This window comes from Polypterus senegalus, chromosome 15 (genome assembly GCF_016835505.1).
Source record: "Polypterus senegalus isolate Bchr_013 chromosome 15, ASM1683550v1, whole genome shotgun sequence".
NCBI lineage: Eukaryota > Metazoa > Chordata > Cladistia > Polypteriformes > Polypteridae > Polypterus > Polypterus senegalus.
This window is the reverse complement of record NC_053168.1, coordinates 5,546,955-5,569,550: the sequence shown is the minus strand read 5'-3', so window position 1 is coordinate 5,569,550 and position 22,596 is coordinate 5,546,955. Positions and strand designations below refer to the sequence as shown.

Sequence of the window (22,596 nt, the reverse complement as noted above, 5' to 3'; positions counted from 1 at the left end):
ATTTTAAAAAACACAATCGGATCTTGTAAACCATTCCCTTCAATTTTGTGCTTTCTCGTTTTCCAAATAGCTAATTTACTTTGCCCCATAATAAAGTTTGCCAAATTCACATTATCTGTGTTTCTTTTAGTTTTTTTAAAACCAAACAGAAAGCCCACCCTAGTGTACACCATTTCCAATCCCCCAACAAGCCTCTCTATTAAATTAAACAAAGACTCAAGCCTTGCACAAAACATAAAGCAGTGAAACACGGTCTCTCTTTCCCCACAGAAACAACAACTGTCAGACACCCCAGGTATAATAATTGACAAGAAGGAGTTCACAGCTAAGATCCCATGTAAGACCCTCCACTGTAAATCACCCACCCTACTGGTCAATGGTGGCTTGTATAGCGACCTCCAGGCTGGCTCTGAGAATTCTGTGCAGTCCATCTTTCTCCTCCATGGAGTGTCTGTTATCGTCCTCAGGGAGTCTCGATGTCTCACTTTTACGCACAGCCAGTACAATTGTTTCCCTGTAGCCGTTGGCAAAGGCAGGTCCATCAGCCTCTCCACCGAAAGAAATTTGCTCTGCTCCGCCGTTGTCCAGTCACCCCCGGGAGATACCAAAAGTGTAGGAAAATCAGGATCCTCAGGTGGATGAGTCCGTTCATTAAACATGTCTCTCAGGAGTGCCGAGCTCTCAGATGACAGTGAAGCCTTCACTTGTGTTAAAAATGTCTGCACCACTCTCACTGACCGCACTCCAATTTGGTGTGCAATTTCATTTGCGTTCTTCCAACAAAACTTTTCACAGTCAATAACATGTTTTAGTTTTGTGCACACTCCATGTTTAAGATGATTAATGAAAGTTTGAGACAGTCCCACTGAACTTCACATTATTAACAATGGGCTCTTCCAAAACCCAGAACAATGACAGGCTGTCCTCATCCCCTTTAATTGTCACCATCTGCCAGGCTCTAAAAAGACTCTTATAAAAGTCCGGTATGTCCGACATATCAAATTTATTCACCTGGCACAGCAGCAGAGTTTTTCCAAATTTCAGGTTTTCAATGTGGTCAAAAAAACGTTGTGCCAAATCCATCCACGGCTGATGCTCAGAAGGATACAACAATTTCTGTAAAGTCTGTAGCCGAAATGCAGCAACTCTCCCGAACACATCTATAATGCCTTGCCCACCTTCATCCAGTGGCTGAAACAGGACACTTCTCCTAAGCCAATGCAGGCCATCCCAAAAAAAATTGATTAAAACTTCCTGAATATTCTGAAGCAGCTGTGCAGGAGGCTCTAAACAAATGCATTTATGCCACAGTCCTGAGGCTATGAGGTTGTTAATGATGAGCATCCTGCCTCTGTAGGATAACTGAGGTAGAATCCACTTCCACCGAGCAAGCCGATCCTTCACCTTCTGCAGTACTCCATCCCAGTTCTTTCGTATGAAGTGTTCATCCCCAAGAAACACTCCTAAATATAACAATCCTTCAGAGGACCACTGCAGGTCACCAACCAGTTGTGGTGGTTTTAAACCAGTCCAGTTGCCCAGTAAGATAGCACTGCTCTTTCCCCAGTTTATTTTAGCTGATGAAACAATTTCAAAAGATCTCTGGCATTGAAGCAAAATGTCAACGTCCTCCTGATTTTTAATGACGATGATGATGTCATCAGCGTATGCTGAAACCTTAACAGGCTCCGCAGTGCAACATGGAATTGATAGACCAGTCAACACTCCTCTCAGTTTAACCAGAAAAGGTTCCAAGGCCAACACGTAGAGCATTCCAGACAAAGGGCACCCCTGCCTGACTCCTCTTCTGACATCAAAAGGTTCGCACAAACCACCATTGACCTTAACTACACCAGAAATGTCACTATACAATAGCTGAATATATTTAACAAAACGGTCCCCAAACCCAAAAGCCTGCATGACTCCCCATAAAAATGAATGTCTGACCCTGTCAAAGGCCTTCTCTTGATCTAAAGAAATAAGACCAATTGGAAAGTTAAAGAGTTTGGATACTGCAAAAATATCTCGAATTAAGAAAATATTATTAAAAATCATTCTATGAGGGACACAATAGCTCTGATCAGGATGCACCACCTGAGCTAAAACAGTTCGCAATCTGTTAGCTGGAGCCTTTGACAGGATTTTGTAATCAGCACAAAGCAGGGACACAGGCCGCCAGTTTTGAGATTTTGTAGGTCACCTTTTTGGCAGTAGTGTTATTACGCCCTCGGCAACTCTGAGGTAACACACCCATTTTAATACTGTAGAGGAATACCTCCAATACATCAGGACCAATAATATCCCAGAAGTCTTTATAAAATTCCACTGGAATGCCATCAATGCCTGGGACTTTTCCATTATTCAATTCATTCAGTGCATCAGTGAGCTCTCCTAAGCACAACTCCTTCTCCAGCTCTTCGGAGTCTGCATCACGAAGGTGAGGTAAATCCTTCAAGAAGGTCTGCTGTTCCTCAGCCTCACCTTCCTCTGTTGCAAAAAGAGTCTCATAAAACCTCCGGACCGCCCGCCTTATCTCACCCGGGTCCTGAGTCTCCTCACCGTTATCCTGTCTTATGCAATGTAAGACTTTATGTTGAGAGTTCTTTTTCTCAAGTCCAAAAAAATACTGGGTTGGTGCATCCATGTCAGTTATCTGTTGGAATCGCCCTCACTAGAGCCCCCCGAGCCCTTGTTTCCAATAAATGGGCAAGGCCCTTCTTTTTAACCCCAAGAGTTTCCAACAATTTGACATCTGGACCCTGCTGTAGAAGCTGCTGAATCTGAATGATTTCAGTTTCTAACACTGCCATGTCAGCCTGTAGTGACTTTGTGACATTTCTGGTGTACTCCTGACATAATAAACGAATGTGGGTCTTCCCAACCTCCCACCACTGTTGTAAACTGGTGAACTCCTTCTTCATGAGTCTCCAACTTGCCCAAAAAAATTTAAATAAGTCTTTAAAACTTTGGTCTTGAAGGAGAGCGTATTAAAATGCCAGTAGGCACTACGAGGCTTGTAATCAGTTAGGATCACAGAACAAGACACCAAACTGTGATCTGAGAACCCTGCAGGGGTAATGTGACCGTTTTTAAATAAACCAATATGGTGCTTGAAACAATAAAGACGATCAAGCCTCGCCATTGAAATAATCCCCCCATTCATCCTCCCCCATGTATATTGTCTGGTGCCCCCATTTTTATTTCGCCACACATCTTCCAGTCCCATCTCGCTCACAACTCTCTCTAATTCCTGGGCTGAGCGTGTGTGCGGCTCCAGCCCGTTATTTCTATCTTTTTGTGTATCAAGGGTGCAATTAAAATCCCCACCTAGAACGAGGACTTCATTTGTACAACATTGTGTCAGCACACCCTCCAACTTCTTAAAAAAAGCGATTTTCTCATTCCCATCGTTCGGGGTATACATTAATAAAAGTAAAAGAACTGCCTTGAAGTTTGACACACACTTTGAGCAGCCTCCCCTTCACTATTTCTTCAACATCACAAAGAACTACGTGAACACTCTTAGAAAACAAAATGGCTACTCCAGCACTAATATTTGTACCGTTACTGTAATAAATGTCCCCTTTCCAATCCCTACTCCACTCCCATTGATTTGCTGTCTATATGGGTTTCCTGTACAAAGGTAACTTTTAAGTCTTTTTGCTTTATGAATTCAAACAAAGCTAGCCTCTTATTATTATTTCTTCCACCATTAATATTTAAGCTTCCTACATTAAAGCAAGCCATGTTAAATGAAAATATAAAATAGTCAAAATAAACCACAGATCCCAGAATATACAGGATCTTGGAAATGGTGCAGTTGCCCTCTCCATTACTGCTTATTTAGTTTGAACTGTTTCTTCAGCCTGCTTGACAGATTCTTTAATCTGAGAAGCTCTTTATCAGTGAACAAGACAGAAGAGGACTTTTCTTTTCTTAGGCTTTGTATTGAAGAGATAAAAAGTTGCACATCAGGAAAGTAATCGGTCACATCTACACCCCTTCTGCCCTCAGTTTCCGTCACAAATGTTCTGATACTTTGAGCACTGTATCCCCCTCTACCTTTACATTCTTGTAGGTCAGACACAGTTGAACTATCCGACATTTCCCCCTCCGCCTCCTCGTCTCCCTCACTCAGCCCAGCCGCGTTTTCACTGTCTGCCTCAGCTAGGGCCGCGTACCTGCCCTGCGTAACCGGTGGGGCTGCAGCGGGACCTCGCCTTCCTCAGCAGCACAAGCCGTAACATTACTGCGTTTTCGCGCGGTTCCTTCCTCCTCCCCAGCTTGTCTTTTTTTAGCAGGCCGTTTAAACCCATCGTATGGCTCAGGTGCGTTATCGTCGCCTTCCTCCATTTCAATCTCTCCCCACACACTTCCCTGTGCTGTAGCAGAATCTTCTGCTGCATTTTCATTCCCGATGTCCCCCATCGATGCTGGTCTGTGCATTTCCCCATCAAGCAACTCATCTCCCTTATTTAAAGGTTCAGAAACATTTACACTCTCCTCGGGCCGCGCTTCCTCTGGTGTCTTTGTGTTTTCATTACCATTAAGCTGTAAAGGCCGATCTTGTAAATCGTCATTAGTGGCATGCAGGTTATCACGAACAACTGCTCTGTTCACTTTCACTGGACAATTTTAACTAAATGCCCCTCACTTCCACACCCAAAACATTTCATTTCATCCGAACTCAGAAAAATCACATAATCGAAACCATCAATCTTAAACCTCATAGCAACATTTAAACTTTCATCCATTTTGTTGAGCACCATGTAAACTTGTCTCCTAAAAGACATTACATGTTTTAACTCCGGCGACTTGCACCCCAAAGGAATATAGCGGATTTTTGAAACTAAACGACCGTGACGTACTAATTCTTTTTCTATAGTCTCATTCCTCAAAAATGGGGACATTCGATAACGTTACTTTACGTGCTGGCGCCGCCAACGGAGACACCTGCACGAACGAGCCATCGATCACTACACCCTTTTCTACAATTGTCTGCACCAGATCGACAGAACTCAAAAATAATACGATTGCGCCGTTCATTCGCGAGGCGGACTTAATGTTCTCGCAACCGATCACATTGCCTACCGCCAACACCGCACTTTCTAAGGGGAAAAAAACATCACACAGAAGTTTTATCCCATGGCGGCGGCTCAATCGTTCTAAATTCGCAGCCATTATGGCTGCTGTGGCCAGATGCCACTTCACACAAAAGAAAACGGAAAAACTTTCAAACAATTCACCAAGAAAATGAAAATGGGAAAGGGGGAAAAAAAGTTAAACAAAACACTTCACTCACCAGACTCAGAGCCCACCACCAGCACTCGCGCCAGATCAACCACCCAACATGCACTGCGACAATGAAACAGGAAGGAAGCAGATAGATAGATAGATAGATAGATAGATAGATAGATAGATAGATAGATAGATATGAAAGGTACTATATAATAATGATAGATAGATAGATAGATATGAATGGTACTATATAATAATGATAGATAGATAGATAGATAGATAGATAGATAGATAGATAGATATGAATGGTACTATATAATAATGATAGATAGATTCACATATTCCAGCGGCAGCATACTGATAATAACAATATTAAATTAAAGAGTGATAACAATGCAGGTATAACAGACAATAACTTTGTATAATGTTAACGTTTACCCCCCTGGTGGAATTGAAGAGTCACATAGTGTGGGGTCTCCTTAGTCTGTCGCTGAAGCTGCTCCTCTGTCTGGAGATGATCCTGTTCAGTGGATGCAGTGGATTCTCCATGATTGACAGGAGTCTGCTCAGTGCCCGTCGCTCTGCCACGGATGTCAAACTGTCCAGCTCCGTGCCTACAATAGAGCCTGCCTTCCTCACCAGTTTGTCCAGGCGTGAGGCGTCTCTCTTCTTTATGCTGCCTCCCCAGCACACCACCGCGTAGAAGAGGGCGCTCGCCACAACCGTCTGATAGAACATCTGCAGCATCTTATTGCAGATGTTGAAGGACGCCAGCCTTCTAATGAAGTATAGTCGGCTCTGTCCTCTCTTGCACAGACCATCAGTATTGGCAGTCCAGTCCAATTTATCATCCAGCTGCACTCCCAGGTATTTATAGGTCTGCACCCTCTGCACAGTCACCTCTGATGATCACGGGGTCCATGAGGGGCCTGGGCCTCCTAAAATCCACCACCAGCTCCTTGGTTTTTACTGGTGTTCAGTTGTAGGTGGTTTGAGTCACACCATTTAACAAAGTCCTAGATTAGGTTCCTGTACTCCTCCTCCTGCCCACTCCTGATGCAGCCCACGATCGCAGTGTCGTCAGCGAACTTTTGCACGTGGCAGGACTCCGAGTTGTATTGGAAGTCCGATGTATGTTGGCTGAACAGGACCAGATAAAGTACAGTCCCCTGCGGCGCTCCTGTGCTGCTGACCATGATGTCAGACCTGCATTTCCCGAGACGCACATACTGAGGTCATGCAGAATTTCCTTCCTATTGGACCTGGGAGGCAAAAGGTTCAAATAGGGACAAGTGTCTACCACCCAGACCTGGCAGAAGACAATAGGTGATAGGTGGAGACCTGTAGGGGTAACCAGTGTGAAGGAAACAGCTGGACACAGAATGAAGGTTTGGGGCAGCCACCCGTATAGTATCCCTGGCTGCAAAAGGCTTTAAAAGTAGCGTACAGTGTGTACAGGTTAGAGTCCAAAACAGAACTGTCTAAGTATGGAGGATGAGGTGGTTCACAGAAAGTGACGTCCTCTGGGCCGGGACAGAAAGGATTTCTCATATTTGGTCTGAGGAGAGAAAAGAGAGAGAGATTTAGTGCACCCCGTCTCCCCCTGGTCTGGTGTGGAACTGGCGTTTATTGGTCCCTTTGGTTGACTCCCAAGCGCACGTGTGTGACACCAGGAAAATGCAGTCAGCATGGTAGCTCATAGGGTAGCACCTTACGAGAGTTAGCTTGCAACACAGAAAGAGAGAGCGAGGAGTAGTATGAGTTTGATAGACTTCTGTTCTAGCAGGACACCCTTTGAAAGACAAAACCACAGGAGTAACTTAAATTAAGGAGCTGCTTTTTAATTAACAGGTCTTCTCACTCACTCTCTGAGTGTGGGTGTCAACTGTTTCTTTTTGTACCCTTGGGTTACTTTGATGCAATCAGGCCCTCAAGGGGGATTCTCATTGCTTCGATGTGATCGAGACTTCACTGCTATCATTAGAACAATCTGGATGACAACAGAGCTCGCCAGTCCTGTCCACTTACTTCTTCTAAAATAACATCAAGTCGAGTTCCCTAAAAAGGTCCCTAAAGTCCTTCTGTCCACCACACTACTTGGTCACTTATCCCAAGTGTCTGTGGTTCTCTGTGTGTAGAAGAACTTCTTAATGTTTGTGTGAAATTTACCCTTCACAAGTTTCCAACTGTGTCCCCTTGTTCTTGATGAACTCATTTTAAAGTCACCATCTCGATCCACTGGACTTAATTCACTTCATCATTTTAAACACTTCAGTCATGTGTCCTATTAATCTCTGTGACAGTCTGGGTTTACTCCACACTCCTTTGTCTCTCCCTGGAGCCTCTTCAACCCGAATTTGTCGATAGTCACAAACCGAGATGAGCTGGGCAAATGAGGACATACACACGTCTAGCTAGGGTTTAGTGATAAAAGTGCTCAGGGCTTTTATTTAAATCACAAGAACAAGCGGTGTTGCCTAAAAGTACAGTACAACAAATGACTTTCAATAAACAGTCAATAAATAAATTAAAAAATTAAGCCAGTAAAACGAGGTTAAAATCCAGAGACGGTTCTTTCATATACAGTCATATGAAACAGTTTGGGAATCCCTCTTAATTATTTGGATTTTTGTTTCTCATTGGCTGAGCTTTCAAAGTAACAACTTCCTTTTAATATCCGACATGCCTTATGGACACAGTAGGATTTCAGCGGTGACATGAAGTTTATTGGATTAACACAAAATATGCAATATGCCTCATAAAATTAGAGAGGTGCATAAATGTGGGCACCACAACAGAGATATGACGTCAATACTTAGTTGAGCCTCCTTTTGCTCCTTTGAGTCTCCAGACGCTGTCCTCCTATAGCCTGTGATGAGTGTCTGGATTCTGGATGGAGGTATTTCTGACCTCATTCTTCATACCAAATCTCTCCAGTTCAGTTCAATTCGATGGACAGCCTGCTTCAAATCATCCCATAGATTTTCAATGATATTCAAGTCAGAGGACTGTGACGGCCATTCCAGAACATTGTACTTCTCCCTCTGCATGAATGCCTTTGTAGATTTCCAACTGTGTTTTGGGTCATTGTCTTGTTGGAATGTCCAACCCCTGCGTAACTTCAACTTTGTGACTGATGCTTGAACATTATCCTGAAGAATTTGTTGATATTGGGTTGAATTCATCCGACCCTCGACTTTAACAAGGGCCCCAGTCCCTGAACGAGCCACACAGCCCTACAGCATGATGGGACCTCCACCAAATTTGACAGTAGGTTGCAGGTGTTTGTCTTGGAATGCGGTGTTCTTCTTCCGCCATGCAAAGCACTTTTTGTTCTGACCAAATAACTCCATTTTTGTCTCATCAGCCCAAAGCACTTTGCTCCTAAATGAATCTGACTCGTCTAAATGAGCATTTGATACAACAAGCGACTCTGTTTGTGGCGTGAGTGCAGAAAGGGCTTCTTTCTCATCACCCTGCCATACTGATGTTCTTTGTGCAAATTGTGCTGAATTGTAGAACGATGTACAGATACACCATCTGCAGTGAGATGTTCTTGCAGATCTTTGGATGTGATCTGTGGGTTGTCTGTAGCCATTCTCATAATCCTGTCCATATGTCACTCCTGTATTTTTCTTGGCCTGCCAGACCTGCTGAGTTTAACAGCAACTGTGCCTGTGGCCTTCCATTTCCTGATTCCATTCCTTACAGTTGAAGCTGACAGTTTAAACCTCTGAGATGGCTTTTTGTAGCCTTCCCCTACACCATGAGACTGAACAATCTTTGTTTTCAGATCTTTTGAGAGTTGCTTTGAGGATCCCATGCTGTCTGTCACTCTTCAGAGGAGAGCCAAAGGGAAGGAAGCACAACTTGTAATTGACCACCTTAAATACCTTTGACCACTCATGATTGGACACTCCTGTCTGTGAAGTTCAAGGCTTAACAAGCTCATCCAACCAAGTCATCAGCATTGAGCAGTGACAGGCATTCAAATCAGCACAATGACAAGGGGACCCACATTTGTGCACAGCCAGTTTTTCACATTTAATTTAATTTCATACAACTAAATACTGCGTCACTAAAAATCTTTGTTCAGAAAACACCCCAGTACTCCGATGTTCCTAGGAAATGAAAGACACACCACTATTATCTTTTTTGTTGAAAGGTGCCACACAGGATCTTGCAGCAGAGGAGATGCCCAACCGGCAGGTGCAGTCAACCCTAAACTCCTGGCTCGGTTCCCCATCGGCAGGCCTTCGGCATCCATGGGGTACCATGTTGAGTCGCACACACGTCTCTGTCTTTTAGTGTCAGTGGCAGACACCACATAACGGGCTGCTCCTATTCCCTAGCATCAGGCTCCTCTTCCCAAGGTTTGCCCCCAGCCGCTTGCCACATTGCGTTCTCCATGGGCCTTCACGATCCTGCCTCTTGGTCTGCCTTTTTTTTTTTGTTCTTCTTTTCTTTTAACCTCCATTTCACTATTCTCTGTTCTTGGTTCTTCTCTCTTTTGTTCTCTCCCCCTTCCCTCCACCATGCAGGCTCCTTTATACAGCTTGATCAGGTGCAGATATGACCCTCTGCCCACTCCAGGGTGTGAATGAGGCACCTGATTGATCCGCTCGCATTTGCACGTGAGGGTGCGATCAGCCAAGCACCACAATCCACTCCAGAGGTGCGTCATCATGTGCGCATCTGCACCCATTCTGAGCCTCCACATACTCAGGAAGCGATTATTTATTTAAAGATTAAACTGTGCTAAATACCTTTCATCACAGTCTTCTGTAATCGCTCAGCTCTTTGAATCTTTCCTCCTAACTCAGCCCCTGTAGCTCTGAATCAGCCGAGTCGCTCTTCTCTGGACCTTTTCTACTGCTGCTATGTCCTTTTTGTAGCCTGCAGACCAAAACTACACACAGAACTCCAGACGAGACCTCACCAGTGTGTTATAAAGGTGGAGCAGAACCTTCAAGCAATTATGTGGTACAAAGGCAGGATGGAGTAAGACATGGGTTTTTGGAGTTACCTATTATTTGCTTAGGTGGAGTGGTGGCTCTGAGGTTAGGGATATGCACTGGCAATTGTAAGGCTGCCAGTTCAAATCCTGTAAACGCACAAAAGAGACTTTACTTCATCGGGTCGTTGAGCAAGGCCCTTAACTTGCAATTGCTACATCCTTGGTATGACGTTAATCTGCATCTGGCCCTCCAGCCTGCAGGGAAAACTTGGGGTTTGGTGGCAGAATTGGTTCTCCAGCCCCCATAAAAAACGTCCCACTGGTTCCATTCCATCTGAACTCGTGTGGTGCTGAGGTGTCACCTGTTGCATGTCTGAGGTGGTTTGTCATATGGTGGGTGTGGCAAGGTGCTGTATCAGTTCCTGCTCCTAACCTCTCTCTCTCTCTCATTATTTGCTTAGAAACCATTTTGGTTTAATGGAGCTTGAGAGGCTTTGCCAGGGAGAACAGGATAAAGTGTCCTAATCCAGGTGGGCAAAGCTTGTTTAGAGAGGGAACTGCTGCCAAGGGGGCTTCTTCAGAGTGATGTAATAAGGGTCAGAATATTTCAATGAAGGACAGGTTCTGGTTGTTGATTTTTAATAATTTTGCAGACCCTTCTGAAAAAGTGTGTTAATTATATCATTATGGGTTACTGAGTGCAGACTGAATGAGAAAAATGGCAAATGTCTCCATTTCAAATTAAATCAACAAAGCAGTATCAGAAAATGAAGGGATCTGAAGACATTCTGAGTCCACCATAAATACAGCATACTAGGCCTCCACACGAGTGCCCTCCACAAGATCTTGAGTTTCTCCTTCACCCCTTCACAGCACCTTACACCGAACATTCCCAAGGTTGTAAATCTTCCTCATTTTGGTGTTGTTTTTGATCCGTTTCCATGGGATATCCTGCAGTGATCTTAACTTCCGACCGGTGGACACGTCAGAAATCTCCTCAAATGTTTTGGTCTTAGGACGTGCAGAATGCACCATCGCAGGTGCCTTTTGTAAATGTAAAGCTTGTGACTTTTCTAAAAATATCCTATCTGTCTTTCTGTCTGTCTGTCTGTGTGAAATTTACAATGCATTTTATATTTAAATAATATATACAGTAATGCCTTTCATATCTATCTATCTATCTATCTATCTATCTATCTATCTATCTATTATATAGTGCCTTTCATATCTATCTATCTATCTATCTATCTATCTATCTATCTATCTATCTATCTATTGTGGGAAGCAGCCCGGACACAGACAGACGGACATCATTTTAAGTCCAACACACATTTATTTACACCATAAAGTAGTGCACAAACCCAGTGCCGCAGCACCAATCACCACAACAGTCCAGGCCTCTGTCCACAATGCCTTCCCTTCAGGCCGCCTCCTTCTCTCTCCTTCCAGACCTCGTCCTCTTCCACTCAACTCCAGCCCTGAATGAAGGGAGACAGTCCCTTTTATGTTTCCCCGGATGTGCTCCAGGTGTGCTCTGGCAATCTTCCACCGACACGCCCCAGTATGGCGGAAGTGCCGGCTGTGTCCCTGGAAGCACTCCAGGTGTCCCTGCTCCTCTTCCCCCCAGCACTTCCTGGTGTGGCGGAAGTGCTGAGGTCCAGGGCGCCCCCTGGCGGTGACCACGGGCCCCTACAGGGTTGAGCTTCAAAGCTCTGCACCCGTGGCCCCCAAAGCAACCAGGGCGGTTGCCCCCTCATGATCTGGTCCGGTCCTCACGAGCGTCCCAGCTGGGTACCACACCCAGTCGCATGCAACACTATCTATCTATTATATAGTGCCTTTCATATCTATCTATCTGTCTATCTATCTATCTATCTATCTATCTATCTATCTATCTATTATATAGTGCCTTTCATCTATCTATCTGTGTCTTTCATATCTATCTATCTACAGTTCCATCAGAAAGTACTCAGACTCCTTTATTTTTTCACGGTTTCCCTCGTCAAACAACACTCCATATCCCGGAATGACAAAGCAAACACAGGACTTTAGGAATTCATGAAAATTTATTTAAAACGAAAAGCTGAAATGCCCCATTGACCCCACAATTCAGACCCTTTGCTCTGACCCTTGACATTTGCCTCAGATCCTGTACCTCCAATTCTGTTGATCATCAGTGAGATGTTTGGAGTCCACGTGTGGTCAGTTGAGTTGATGGGACTGAAAGGCAGCCACCTGTCTCTAGAAGGTTCCATGGTACACCGACTTGTCTCTAGAAGGTTCCAACAGAATTGCCTGCAGAGCTTAGAGACAGGTTGGTGTCAAGGTGCAGATCTGGGGAATGCAACAAAAAAATGTAGGCAACATTGAAGGTTCCCAAGAGTGCAGTGGCCTCCTCAATTTTCCCCAACCGTGACTGTTACTGGAGCTGGTCTTCTGGCCAAACTGAGCATTAGGCAGAGAAGGGCCAATCTATCTAAAGAACATCAAATCTTAACATGTCTACACATTTCATGGGGTGTTCTTACTTTTTCACATGATTGTAATCAAACTAAGAGGCAATGTTAATACGCTTTGCAGCTTCTGGTCTTATACTTTACCTTCCTCTAACTGTTTTTTTTATATTTTTCAGATTTTTGGCCTCCTGGTATGGATGCTGGTGGCCGGGACGGAGTATTTCCGAGTTCCAGCTTTTGGATGGGTGATGTTCATTGCTGTTTTTTATTGGATCCTGACCGTATTCTTTTTAATTCTGTACCTGACAATGGCCTACACAAAGATCACCCAAGTCCCATGGACTACTGTGGTAAGTCCATTTCTTTAAACTCACCCGTTTTCATCTCATTGTCCTTCTAATCTCACAATTCTGTGACCAAAAACTTGTGTGCTTCCTTCAGCCTGTTTTGAGTCATGACAAACACACGGCTTCCTGTCCAAGAGGACGCAATCATTGAGCGGAAGGACACAAAGAGCAAACAATGGACTAGTGTCGCTGCAAGTCAAGCGTTGATATCATTCACAGGGTCAGCTCGGCCAGTTCAGCAGCGTTTTTGGTGGGCCGACTGAGGAAATCTATTATTATGATACGCTGCACGCCAAAATGGAAAATAGGCCTCGAAATATCCAAGACCCAGAGCAGCACTCCCCTCAGGCAGCCTGACTTCAAACTCAAGTGGCAGGCTTCTAGGCCTAAGTAGGCCCCAAAAATGGGGAAACACACTTTTAAAGTTCAAAATGCCCTGAAAGTCCTTGCCCAGGGTTTGTCTCCTGCCTTGCGGCCTGTGTTGGCTGGGATTTTCTCCAGCAGACCCTTGCGACCCTGTAGTTAGGATAAAGCGTTTTGGATAATAGATGGATGGATATATATATATATATATATATATATATATATATATATATATATATATATATATATATATATATATATATATATAGGAAGGGAGTGTGTGGAGGGTATGGCCTGGTACTGGAAGTAGGAGGAGCTTTAACTGGTCTTCCCTTCTGAAGGTCTGGGAAAGAGGGAGAAAAGCCATTAGTGCTATTCATCAGCCCCGTCTGTCTCTGTAACTTACCTTCAACTAAGCACTTAGACTGCCTCACATGCACACATGTGTAACAATATATATACAGTATATATGTATGTATATGTACTGTACTATATTCAGGATGTATATAGAGTATATATATGTATATATATATATGTATAAATATATATATCTATATAAACATTATATGTATATATATATATACTAGAGGGCTTCACCCTGCTCGCTTTGCTCGCCCACCCCGTGTTTGGTTTACCGGATATACAATTTAAAGAGATTGTTATTTTCATGGGAATTGTTACATATGCATTATTTTCACTTTTACTTTAAAAACCTTTGCAAAAACAATACTTTTCTTTTATTTCCTGCCCCATGCGTGGTTACATCTCTTTCTCGCCAGACGTATAACGCTGCTCGTGTTGTGAAAGGGGGGCGGCTGAATGCACACTAAGGATATGCCGCCGGATCATCTGCTGTCTTTCTGCTGCTGCTGGCGAGCTGCCTGTTCTGCTTGTCACTTGTCGTTGTTTTAAGAGCTGGGAGCACATGATGCTTGTCTGCCAAATGCAATCCAACAACTGCTAGGTTAGATGTCTGTGTACTTGTTTTAAATGATGGTTCACTGCCTTGTCTCGCGTGATGTTGTAAAAACAATAATTGTCCTTTATTTCCTGCCCCGGGTGCGGTTACATCTCTTTCTTTCAGGACGTACAACACTGCTCACGTTGTTGAGGGGGGTGGCAGCTGCTGTCGCGCTGCCCTTCGATCATTTTAAAGCCTGTACAGCCGCTGTCCTTTTTACCACTTTGTGTCTCTGCTGCTCTCGTTGTGCTCGCTTCTCCGTGATCATAAATATACACCTGACCGAATTGCGTTTTCTTTGAAATTTTACTTTTTGTTGCTTTCACTGTTGCGGGACCACAGATTCTCATAGCGTATGGCCTATTATTGTGTAACTCTACGTTTTGTGTATTGAATGATGCGAATGTGAAAAGACTTTGTTTTCTGATCTTTGCCTTTTATTTACGACCTCGCTTTGTCCTGCTGTTTTTTCAATTACACCTGGATGATTCATTTCCTTTTGTTTGCGCTAATGTGATCTTTTGATCGTCGACGTTTCATTTATAACGCATTGTCCTTTATATGCTTTATATGCACTGAGACCCCAGTATCTGTGTGTGCTGCTTCCCTTTACACTACTGATTTTTTTTTGCTGGCCGTGCTCTGATATTGCTTGTAAGTAGGGCGTGTGTTGCAAGAATCTCATGTTCTATATCCCAACGATCTTTCATCTCACGGGTCTTTTATTTGTCTTCCTTGATCTTAACGTGAAGATCACGTATTGTCTACTAGTCATTCCCTCCCACAGGATTTTTTTATAATATATATATATTCATAGCATTCTTGTGAAGTCCCTTTACGCTGCGCCACGCCGTGTAGTTCATTTATTTGACAGCCTGTAGATTGGAGTAATTACATTCATAGCATCCATGTTCTGAGTTCCAATCTGATTGTATGGGTGGTTACCTACCAGGTACCGCATGTGGTTGGTCTGCCAATCAGCAAACATCCGCCACAGGGCCGCCGTGGCACAGTGTAAAGGGACTTCGTCATTGACGCTAACATCCGAGGTTCGATCCCCGCAAGGGGAGCAGTGGAGTGTGTACGCCTGATGGCAAACCAAGTGTCACGTACTCTTTGCATTATTTGACAGTAAACTATGTAACATATATAGGGTGGTCCAGATCTAATTATCTAATTATAATTACGTTTATTACAAAGAAAATCACCCGAAAAATCCCAGACCATCGAGAAGAGTGCGAACTGACGACATGAAGAATCCTCTTTGAACCAAACTGGAATCGTCCCCACTTAAATCAAAGTCATCAAGACGATCTGGATCTGCATAATTAGATCTGGACCACACTGTATATATACAGTGCATCTGGAAAGTATTCACAGTGCATCACTTTTTCCACATTTTGTTATGTTACAGCCTTATTCCAAAATGGATTAAATTCATTTTTTTCCTCAGAATTCTACACACAACACCCCATAATGACAACGTGAAAAAGTTTACTTGAGGTTTTTGCAAATGTATTAAAAATAAAAAAACTGAGAAATCCCATGTCCATAAGTATTCACAGCCTTTGCTCGATACTTTGTCGATGCACCTTTGGCAGCAATTCCAGCCTCAAGTCTTTCTGAATATGATGCCACAAGCTTGGCACACCTACCCTTGGCCAGTTTCGCCCATTCCTCTTTAAAGCACCTCTCAAGCTCCATCAGGTTGGATGGGAAGCGTCGGTGCACAGCCATTTTAAGATCTCTCCAGAGATGTTCAATCGGATTCAAGTCTGGGCCACTCGAGGACATTCACAGAGTTGCCCTGAAGCCACTCCTTTGATATCTTGGCTGTGTGCTTAGGGTCGTTGTCCTGCTGAAAGATGAACCGTCGCCCCAGTCTGAGGTCAAGAGCGCTCTGGAGCAGGTTTTCATCCAGGATGTCTCTGTACATTGCTGCAGTCATCTTTCTCTTTATTCTGACTAGTCTCCCAGTTCCTGATGCTGCCATCACCATGCTCAACTGTAGGGATGGTATTGGCCTGGTGATTAGCGGTGCCTGGTTTCCTCCAAACGTGACGCCTGGCATTCACACCAAAGAGTTCAATGTGTGTCTCATCAGACCAGAGAATTTTGTTTCTCATGGTCTGAGAGTCCTTCAGGTGCCTTTTGACAAACTCCAGGCGGGCTGCCATGTGCCTTTTACTAAGGAGTGACTTCCGTCTGGCCACTCTACCATACAGGCCTGATTGGTGGATTGCTGCAGAGATGGCTGTCCTTCTGGAAGGTTCTCCTTTCTCCACAGAGGACCTCTGGAGCTCTGACAGAGTGACCATCGGGTTCTTGGTCACCTCCCTGACTAAGGCCCTTCTCCCCCGATCGCTCAGTTTAGATGGCCGGCCAGCTCTAGGAAGAGTCCTGGTGGTTTCGAACTTCTTCCACTTACGGATGATGGAGGCCACTGTGCTCATTGGGACCTTCAAAGCAGCAGAAATTTTTCTGTAACCTTCCCCAGATTTGTGCTTCGAGACAATCCTGTCTTGGAGGTCTACAGACAATTCCTTTGACTTCATGCTTGGTTTGTGCTCTGACATGAACTGTCAACTGTGGGACCTTCTATAGACAGGTGTGTGCCTTTCAAATCATGTCCAGTCAACTGAATTGACCACAGGTGGACTCCAATGAAGCTGCAGAAACATCTTAAGGATGATCAGGGGAAACAGGATGGACCTGAGCTCAATTTGGAGCTTCATGGCAAAGGCTGTGAATACTTATGGACATGTGATTTCTCAGTTTTTTTTTATTTTTAATAAATTTACAAAAACCTCAAGTAAACTTTTTTCACGTTGTCATTATGGGGTGTTGTGTGTAGAATTCTGAGGAAAAAAATGAATTTAATCCATTTTGGAATAAGGCTGTAACATAACAAAATGTGGAAAAAGTGATGCGCTGTGAATACTTTCCGGATGCACTGCATATCCATATATATATCGTAACAAGACGAGACTTCAGACATGGGAAAGGTTTTGGCCAGCCATCCGTATGATATGTTCCTGGCTGCAAAAGTAAAGAATTGTAAGACCAGAGTAGTTTACAAGACTGAGTCCAAAACAGAACTGAATTCCAAAAGAAGGGAGTGAGGCTTTATAGGAGGTCTAGGGGACGTGATTTCGTCCTCGGGGCCGGGACTGGAAGTGACGTGTCACGAGTTGAGACAGTGGTTCCTGGTGAGATTTCCCGGGAGAGGTCTACAGGGAACTTAGAAAGAGAGTTAGTGCACCCAGCTGCCTCCTGGGCAGATGTGTTACCATTATTCTTTAAGCCCTTCAGCTGCCTCCTGTTCGCACCAAGCCGGTGTGCAGGAATGATCAAAAGTTACCGGAAATGTTTCATGGCAGTTAATGCTGCAAAGAGAGGTCACAAAAGATACTGAAAGCAAAGGTTCACATACTTTTGCCACTCACAGATATGTAATATTCGATCATTTTCCTCAATGAATAAATGACCAAGTATAATATTTTTGTCTCATTTGTTTAACTGGTTTCTCTTTATCTACTTTTAGGACTTGAGTGAAAATCTGATGATGTTTTAGGTCATATTTATGCAGAAATATAGAAAATTCTAAAGGGTTCACAAACTTTCAAGCACAACTGTATGTACAGTATATATAATATTCTATATATGTAATGTAGTGTCTATTATCAATTCAGTTGTGCTGCTTTTTTACGTCCCTCTTTGTGTAGTTAGCCGGGTTGAGGCTGGGTGTATCCCCTGGGGTCCTTGAAACAAAGTAAGCAAATCGGGAGGCTGGGAATCTATTGAATTCTACAACTTTCTGTAAACAAATGTTTTCGCTTTGTCATTATGAGTTATTAAGCGTAAATCGAGGAGCAAAAATGGCAAATGTATCCATTTTGAATGAAACTGACAATATAGTAAAGTGTGCAGAAAGTGAAGGAGTCTGAAGACTTTCCAAATCTGCTGTAGGTCTCGATCTTTGTTTTTGGACAGCTGTTGGTTATGTCTACCATAAATTCAAATAAATGAATGAAATGTGCATAAATGTTCTCATATTGTAACTTTCCTTGTCTTTCTCTGCAGGGTTTATGCTTCAACTGTAGCGCCTTTGTGCTGTATTTCACTGCTGCGGTCGTAGAGGCCACTTCAATCAAGCACGAGTTTGCTAGAAGACATGACTTCAACAGTTGGGCTGCTTCTTCGGTACGTTATTGTGCCCTAAACGCCTCTCATTCTTACTTTAGTATCAAACCTGACGAGGTGCTGAGCTGCCAGGCTGTCCAGTCTCAGTTCGGGAGGCCTTCCGCCACCACAGGCTTGGCTCCAACCACATTGTTGATGTTCGCTGAACTTCATATTTATTGTGAGAATAAGGCTTTCATAAAAATGCTTTTGGTTTCCCAAGAAAAGTAAATATGTAGTGAGTTCCTCCAATTGCCCTACGAGTACCCCGACACACACACAAGAACCTCCTGCCCTTTGTAAGAGTCAAATTCGAATTGTTTCAGAAATGGACTTAAGCTTAGCCCTAATTTGATCCACTTTGAGGATGGTGTTCTTTATAAACAGAATAAATGAACCCAATTAAACAAACAGTGCATTGTGGACCACCGGGGAGCATACAGCCACCCTAACCCCAAAACAGACACGCAGGACGCTTTTCTTTGCTCCCCAAAAAAGCTCAATGTCCACAAGACCAAAGCACAGTCCATTTCCTTTCTTCTCTTTCATTCTTTTCTCTGCCTCCACTCCTCTCCCGGCAAGCTTCGTCCACCTCCTCTCGACTCCGGCTCCCCGAATGGAGCAAGGCAGCTTTTTTTTTATAGGTCCTGGGAGTGCTCCAGGTGACTCACCAGTGTTACCTGGAATCGCTCCCAGGTGTGGTGGAAGACCACTGTAGGGCTCTTCAGCTCCCCCAGGTGGCCCCCACAGAACCCAACAGGGCTGTGGCAAACTCCAACTCCCAGCATGCCCTGCGGGAATCTGTGGTGCTACCATAGACATATAGATAGATAGATAGATACTTTATTAATCCCAAGGGGAAATTCACATAATCCAGCAGCAGTATACTGATACAAAGAAACAATATTAAATTAAATAGTAATAAAAATGAAAAGAATTAAAATAAAATTAATGTTAGCATTTACTCCCCCGCATGGAATTGAAGAGTCGCATAGTGTGGGGGAGGAACGATCTCCTCAGTCTGTCAGTGGAGCAGGACGGTGACAAAAGTCTGTCACTGAAGCTACTCCTCTGCCTGGAGATGACACTGTTCAGTGGATGCAGTGGATTCTTCATGATTGACAGGAGTTTGCTTAGTGCCCGTCGCTCTGCCACAGATGTTAAACTGTCCAACTTTACTCCTACAATAGAGCCTGCCTTCCTCACCAGTTTGTCCAGGCGTGAGGCGTCCTTCTTCTTTATGCTGCCTCCCCAGCACACCACCGTGTAGAAGAGGGCGCACGCCACAACCGTCTGGTAGAACATCTGTGCAGGGGCCAGAGTCAGGCGAAAGAGGACGAAGTTTGCAGAGGAGGAGTGGCGGCGTGTAAAGGAGGAAGGAAGAAACAAACCAGGGGTTTTGTAGTGAAGAGCTGTCGTAAAACAATGTCAAGACACCACTTGAAGCTCTGAGCACGTTGTGTGACTTTGCCGAGATCTCCGAGGACACCCTCATGAGAATTCCAGGTTTTTTTTCCCTCAGTAGAAATGTCTGAGAAGCAGGAGACACACGACTACGTCTCCATTTTTATTTTTTTTCTGATCGCGTTGTTGTCAGTATAACAATATTAAGGATTTCTCTTTTTGGATTTTTCATTTCTCTGCTCCATGTTCAGTGTGGGAGACACGATAATACCAAACAGCAGAGTGATGACTTTTTCCCATTTAAATCGGCTGAATGTGCGATTGGAGACGTGTGTGTGATACGAATTCAAGAAAACAGCGAGTTTTGAGAAACACAGTTATTTAAGATCATTTCAAGGGGTCCCAAGAAATGTGTGCAGGCCATTTTAGAAGATCTTTGTAGAGGAAGAAGCACTTGAAGTCTTGTCACACTCGCCTTGCTTTACTCGATAACGTCTCAAAGGCATGCAGGTAGACAGGGGTCAATGGCTTTTCGGGAGGTGTGCAGCACTTTCTCAAGGAGCTGTAAGGGGACCACATGTTTATGTAAGCTCAGATGACGCGTTTGATCATTCAAAGTGCCGTTCTTGAATCTGAGAAGTGGACCCTGTGCTAGTGGGAGTTTGCTCAGTTGAAGATGATGATGATGATGATAATGATGGTGATGAGCCCATGACTTGGGGTTTTAATCAGGTCTCCACCCCACTTGAGAATTGTAAAAGGTGACCACAGGAGGATGGCATCAGGAATGACATCCAGAGGTCAAAATGTCTTCTCAAAGACCTTCTTGGAGGTGGGTAACCAGTCAACCTAATAGAAAATTTGCTGTTAATCTGGCAAAAGGAGTGTGGGGTGGCAGGCGAGATTCTTGACTAACTTGGTGTTGTAGTTTTTGTTTTTATTTCAATTTTTTCTAAAATGTAGATATTTGCTTCCATCTCTGCTCAACTTTTCATTTTTTTTCTTCTTTTTTTTTTTTTTTTTTTTAAACAGTTCTTTGCCTTTGTGGTTACATTCTGCTATGCGGGAAACGCCTTCTTCAGCTTCAGATCTTGGCGGGCAAGAGATCAAGGACCTTGATGACTTGAGGACCAATCTGGGGGATCATAGTTTTTCTTTCTAAGTCATGTGAAGAATTGACCAAAATTTTTAATGAAGAAGTACATCAAGAATCGGTTCATTTTAGAAAGGAGCAGAGCTTTGGATTACTAGTAACGTTAAAAACTCGATACACACGTGTGGTAGTAAGGCAGTTCTTCTTATTAATACGCACCTTGCGCTTTTCAATGGTTGGAAGGGCTTAAAGGATACGAGCAGATGAAGCCTTAAGTGACCTGATGAGTTGAGAACGAGCTTCACTGGACTCCGGCAGAGAGCGTCAAGTACTGCACGATTACCAACACTGGCGCAAATAAACTCGATGAAGGAACTGGAGAGGCTTCAAAGAACAATTGAGTGAGAATAAGGAGTTGTATCCTACTAGGAGACTGCGTCAAGCACACCACAAATTCTGTTCCTTCATTAAGGCTGATTTCTACTCCTGTGCTGGGCCTACGCCACCTGACGAGCGGCTTCCTCAAAAAATGTTAACCCCACGGCTCTGATTGGCCAGTTTGGTAACTATGTACAACAGTGTTTCCCAAACTCGGTCCTGGGGACCCCCTGTGGCTGCAGGTTTTTGTTCCCACCAGCTTCTGTTTTTAATTGGAATCCTGGGCTAATTAAGTGGACTGATATTTCCCAGGTTCTGTATTTAGGGAACAATATAGAAATTAGAAAACTAAGTTTGCTAAAAAGAAAAAATGTAAATGAACCAAGCAGTTATATAGGAATAATGTATTTTTACTTTGTAACAGTATTTTCATCTTGCTTTTCATTCTACTTTTCAAGGTGTTTAATTAATCCTTTATTTACTAATTAGTGGGTCTGACTCTAAAGTATTTGCAGCCTTTGACAATTCAGTGTGTCTGCTCTGCTCATTTTAAATTGTCATTATTAAGATACAACAAAGGGGAAAAACCGCACGGAGAAAAGGCAAAATATAATGAAATCAACAAAAGAGAGTTAAGCATTTAAATCTATAGCAAAAGCAGAAATATTTATAAATATCTTATAAATGTAAAAGTTATGCTGCAATGCTTCTCTGAATGTTGAATAAAAGGAAAATAATAGCAGCTAATTAAATGGGATGAGTGCTACCAGATATTGTCACTGATTAGAAATCTGGTTGGAACAAAAACCTGCAGCCACAGTGGCCCCCCAGGACCGAGTTTGGGAAACACTGATGTACAATATAGGGTGGTCCAGGTCTAATTATGCAACTTTTAATGCAATGCAGGAAAACAATAGAAGACAAAAGAGTTGTTTGAAATATCTTGTAATAAATGAAAATGGACTTACATTGAATAAATTCACTGATTTTCCATGTAGTGTTCCACTTGTCTTCCATTCAGTTGGATACAGGCTCGGAGTAATAAACTCAATAAGTTATCACGTAATGAAAATGACATAATTAGATCTGGACCACCCTGTACAGTCAAGTCCATAAGTATCTGGACAGTGGTACAATTTTCAGAATTTTGGCTCTGAACGCCACCACGATGGATTTGAAATGAAGCAATCAAGTGAAGACTTTCAGGTTTAATTGAA

The 22,596-nt window shown here is 43.5% G+C and overlaps 1 protein-coding gene across 1 annotated transcript in view; it reads left to right on the top strand.

The window, feature by feature from the left end:
• The window catches only part of cmtm8b (CKLF-like MARVEL transmembrane domain containing 8b), a 30,036-nt gene extending 8,265 nt beyond the window's left edge, over positions 1-21,771 (top strand). The window contains exons 2-4 of the mRNA XM_039737328.1: positions 12,828-13,001; positions 18,406-18,525; positions 20,941-21,771. Of these exons, the coding sequence (XP_039593262.1) occupies positions 12,828-13,001; positions 18,406-18,525; positions 20,941-21,027 (381 nt within the window). The 3' untranslated portion in view covers positions 21,028-21,771. The remainder of the gene's footprint in view (positions 1-12,827; positions 13,002-18,405; positions 18,526-20,940) is intronic.
• The last annotated feature ends 825 nt before the right edge of the window (positions 21,772-22,596 follow it).